This window comes from Lipotes vexillifer, unplaced genomic scaffold, assembly GCF_000442215.2.
Source record: "Lipotes vexillifer unplaced genomic scaffold, Lipotes_vexillifer_v1.1 scaffold1117, whole genome shotgun sequence".
Lineage (NCBI taxonomy): Eukaryota > Metazoa > Chordata > Mammalia > Artiodactyla > Lipotidae > Lipotes > Lipotes vexillifer.
The window spans coordinates 1,724,442-1,729,292 of record NW_006778824.1 but is presented as its reverse complement, the minus strand read 5'-3'; the positions used below and the strand labels follow the sequence as shown (position 1 = coordinate 1,729,292).

General features: G+C 39.7%; 1 protein-coding gene across 1 annotated transcript in view; it reads right to left on the bottom strand.

The window, feature by feature from the left end:
- Positions 1–4,851, bottom strand: part of TCERG1L (transcription elongation regulator 1 like) — a 215,095-nt gene that overhangs the window by 200,597 nt on the left and 9,647 nt on the right. Inside the window, exons 4-6 of the mRNA XM_007452015.1 lie at positions 4,659–4,851; positions 2,499–2,645; positions 1,556–1,736 (exon numbers count right to left, since the gene is read on the bottom strand). Of these exons, the coding sequence (XP_007452077.1) occupies positions 1,556–1,736; positions 2,499–2,645; positions 4,659–4,851 (521 nt within the window). The remainder of the gene's footprint in view (positions 1–1,555; positions 1,737–2,498; positions 2,646–4,658) is intronic.

Below are 4,851 nucleotides of genomic sequence, written 5' to 3'. Positions count from 1 at the left end.
ACCCGGGAACCAAAAAAAAAAAAAAAAAAAAAAAAAAATGCCAAAAGGTAAAATTAACATGAACATGCTTTAAGTATGAAATAGGTGCCACACAATGGCAAGTAAAAGTGTCCATGTGATATAAAAGCTATGATAATTTGCCATAAGCTTCTTTGACAAAATTGGTAGTTAGCATGTTCACAGTATGAGTTTTCTAAGAGGACAGAGGTATAATGCAAATGTCTACATGCTATTCAAGAGTAAGCTGACAGGAGGAAAGGTCACTCAAAGCTTTTGTTGGAACAGTTAAACTAATTTCACTGTTTTTTAAACTAAATGTACTGATTATTTTGGTGACAGCATTGCCAGTGCATTAGGAAAGTAAAATATCCTTTCATATACCGAAAAAGACGTCTAAAGCCCTGGAATACCATATATTATATGCTATCTGATCATCTTTTGTCGTCATTCAATTAAAAAGGATATGTGATCATCTTCGTGTAAAATGTTTATAAGTGTATGTATGTATGACGCTTATTCAGATTTTAACAACTCAGTAATAGATGATTACAAGGACAGAAGGCAAGTTTCAGTCAAGAATCATTAAGGCCTATGAAAAAACACAAAGAGTTGAGTGTTCTTCCTGACTTATTACTAAACAGGACACATAGCAAATTATAATACATAAGGTAGAAAAAGAGAGAAGAAAATAAACATGTCTCCTAAACCAGCACGGAACTATCCAGAGATACATGTCCTTATTACTAAATGTTAGCGCTACATATTGGGACAATCTTAGTAGGTAGGAAATTACAAGGAAGATAATATAATTCTGAAGTCATAAAATATTCCATAATGGAAGGTGTTGCAAGATAATTTGGGCATATGAGCAACATTTGCTTTTCTAATATGATCATATGTTAAGGTGATTTTAAAAATCAATTAAAAAATTCATAAGATGATTTTATTCTCTTGTTACTATATAGGTTTATTATACCATCTTTCAACCAGGGATTATTTCATGGGAGTCTGTTCCAGGACAACTGTTCTTTTAGGTCACTAGAGTCCAAAGAGAGAACAAAATCCATCTTCCAAACAGCACACATTTATAGACCATCGCCAATATCACCCCATATTCGTGAAGGCAAAACGTATAAAAATCTTACATGTGCCCATGTCCTGCGGACAAGGGAGCTATGCACCTCACCCCACATAAGGAACATTTTTTAAATGAGTTGCCTGATCAATTAGGGCTCCTACTAAGAGCTATCAGCAGAAGATTTGGTCCAATTCTAAAAACAGAGCACCAAAAATATGATTCTGTACAAATCCCCTCAGCCATCTCTTCGCCTTAAAACAGATTCCATTCTCCAAAAACACAGTGCATAATCTACCCCAAACTCAATTTCATTATGAAAAGAAATCATGCCCATGAAAAAAGAAATTATATTTTACTGAAAGAACTGTTTCATTAAAGTGACAAACATAGTTTTCATACCCAAAGCTAATTTATAGCTACAGCAAGCAAACAAACAAAAAAACAACCACACATTTTTACAGCTATTTGGGCACCAACCTGGGATAGGCTGAGGTGTTAACACCACTGTAGGAAGAGGCCTAGAGGCAGGAGCTGGCCTGGACAGAGACACGGCTACTTGATTTGCCAACAGTTGAGGCTTCTCATGCCCATGGAACAATCTTGATTCCTCAGGATATATCCATGTTGAGTCCAGAGCAAAGGAATTATTTAAAAAGATCTGTCCAAAGAGAAAGCAAGCATAACACTTAAGACCATGCACAGAATAAAAGGTGAAGACCGTAAAATACTTGTCTCACACTGAATATTGGAGATTCTATGCATGGAGATTCTATAAAGCCACTATCTTAAAACCTGAAGATCCACAGGGCTCTGATACCAATCACCTTCTGGGTAAGTCTCCTGGGCTGGTCTTCAGCTATTGACTTGGTTAGTTCCTCCCAGCAGCCAGTTAACAGATATAGAATCACCCCAGTGAGATAAGCAGTGTGTTGCAGAACACGTCACTGTACTACTTTCTATTGGTTTTCAGGTAAACAAAGTGTAGCCAGTATATTTGAATTCAAAAGCCAAGAAAAGCCATCAGAAAGATGAACACTCAAAGCAATAATACCAAGGAAAACTTACTTTTAAAATGTACACTTGAGTTATAGAAGGGTTTAAGGCTAGATTCTGAACAATAGTTCTGGAGTTAAAAACTGAACAATTCAAAAAGTAGAGTACTTCTGATTCAGAAGTAGGAATTTTATATTATCCTATGGAAACCAAATATTTTAAGCTGAAACAAAATCCCCCCCACCACCACCATCTAGTGGTGCTTTTGAACAGACCGATCTTATTCTGAAAAGACTTCTCTCCAGACCGAGATGGTTGATCTATTGCAGTTAGAAACTAAAAATACACAGTGATTTCTGTTATGGCAATACCCAACAACTTAAAAATTAACAGCCCCCTTATCCAATCAGGCTAGCTGCATTTTTACCTTACAATTAGGTATCCTTTTGTCTATCCAACTTTTCCCAATGGGAAGTGGAATAGAAGATAGGCAGACATGCGGGAAAATGGGCACCAATTCCACAGTGGAAGAGGGGGACAGTCCAATCGATGGAGAGTGACCACCAAACAGCCACTGAAACCCAAGAAAAGAGAAGGGTGTGCTCATTAGCCTATATCAATCAACGCTCCTTTGTACCAAAAGATGCTGGGATAGCTGCTTTAAAAGGGAATTTTAAAATGCATGTATTTGATTATGAGAAAAATCTCCTTTTTCCCAGTCCAAAAAACCCCCACAAACACTGAAAATTCTAAAAATTTTTCATATCTGAATCATCACAATGCACTTACAACACTACTTTCTGTAATATTAAGAAAGAACTTCTAAGCACAAAACCATGAGAACATGGTAAGAAATGGATTTCTGCCCTGAGAACATGAAAAACCACAATGGAAAGGTGAAATGCTGGGTATTCCTTTTATAATTCTTGAATTCTTTTTATAAGCAAGCAGAGAGCTATATTTTATGATATTCTTTTCCATATATCATTTTATATTAATTATATTTATCATTTTTAAAACAGGCACAAGTAATATTTTTAAAATAAGAGGTTAGGATTCAAAGTTTCCCAAGGTTCGCAAATGCAAATAGATTCCAAGGCAAAGAAAACATAAAGGAGCTTATCACGTAACTGAAGATCCCAATGCACAGAATAAAACAGCAAACGTTGAAAGGGGGCAGACAATTTAGGAGACAGTCTCTCTAATTAAATTAACTGAATCCTTATCAGTGGAGAATAAGGTCATTGTTCAGTGGTACGGAATACTTCAATACGCATTTATTCTAAAATCATAAAAGCATTTTTGAATTTCCTGTTATGTGAAAATGTTCTTCTGGTTTAAATAGTTATTTAACAGAAAATATGGTAGCACAAAATATTTTAAAGATTAATACTAAGTTTTGGGGAGATTTTTCGTTTTAAATATACACAAGAAAAAAAAAAGCATTTTCTATACGGGAAAAAAAAAAATGTAGTTCCTTGACACCATATACCTCTAGTGGTAGCACTCGCATATGACAACCCCTTCGAAATATCAAAAAAGCTACCAACGCTTATTCAAAAAAAACCCCAGAATGAACTGCATCACACATCAAAATACCATATCCAGTGCCACATATGTGATGTATCATTACGCGTAAAGAACAGTTTAGGAAGAGTTAACAACATCTTTTAGAAAACCTCACAATATAATACTGGAATTAAATTAATTATGTGGTGTATTCTAACATCCACTTATTTGAATATGCTAATTAGGACAGTCATTGGAATAAAATACATGTTATTCTCTGATTTAAATGCATCTGCCTAGTTAGATAGCAAACAATGGATCTTGCCAAAACCAGCTTCCCTTGCTCTGTTACACCATTAATCAAAGGCACAGTCACTTTTTCTTTTTAATTCCAGGTTTTAAACGCCAAACTCTTCTAAAGTGCAATATGACACTAGGTAATTTGGTCGAGCAGACCTAGGGTGGGAGTGGAAATCACCGGTAGCATTTCTCAGTATTAAAGGCAGGATTTCCCTGCAGGCTTCCATTGGTTTGAATTTTCTTAAGCATTGTCCTGAGTCTATTTTCAAATGAAAAAAACAAAAACAAAAAAAACTAGATCAGAATCAGAAACAGCTATTGATTCCCAGCTTGCTTTCCAAGCCTGTCAGAGACTGTAAAAGTATTAACTTCTATTCGGTAAGTCGGCCACAGTTGGCAGCTGCAACGCCGGGCTCCGGAGGCGATACTTAAGCACCGCGCTCTGGACAACGACCCCGGCCCGGGCGAAAGTTGTGGCCAAGGCGGTCCCAACTCTGGGCTTGGGGTGCGGGTCTCCAAACTGCTCGACTGAGAAACCGGGAAGACATACTGCAAAAACTGCCGAGAGGCAGAACAAGACGTCGAAGCGTGAACTTTGTTGCCGATGCATGGCTGCCAGTCTGCGCCGTGATGGGCTGGGGAGCTGAGGACCACCGCGGGAGGAAAGAGAGCAAGCCACAGGGCCGGAGCCGCCGGAGCGGGGCGAGGGCCGCGCCCAGGGGCCAGGGGGGAAGCCGGCGACCCCGACCCCGGGGCCGGGGGCCGAGGGACACATTACCTGCCCGTTGAGCAAGGGGTAGTGGTGCACAGCTGCGGCGGCGGCGTGGTCTGGCGCAGAGGGCAGCGGCAGCAACGGCAGCCAGCCGGGCAGCCCCGGGAGCAGCGGGGCGGCAGAGGGCTGGGCCGAGGCAAGCAGCCCTGGCGGGGGCGCGACCCCGGCGCCCAGCCGGAGCAGCCCGGCCGAGCCGGGG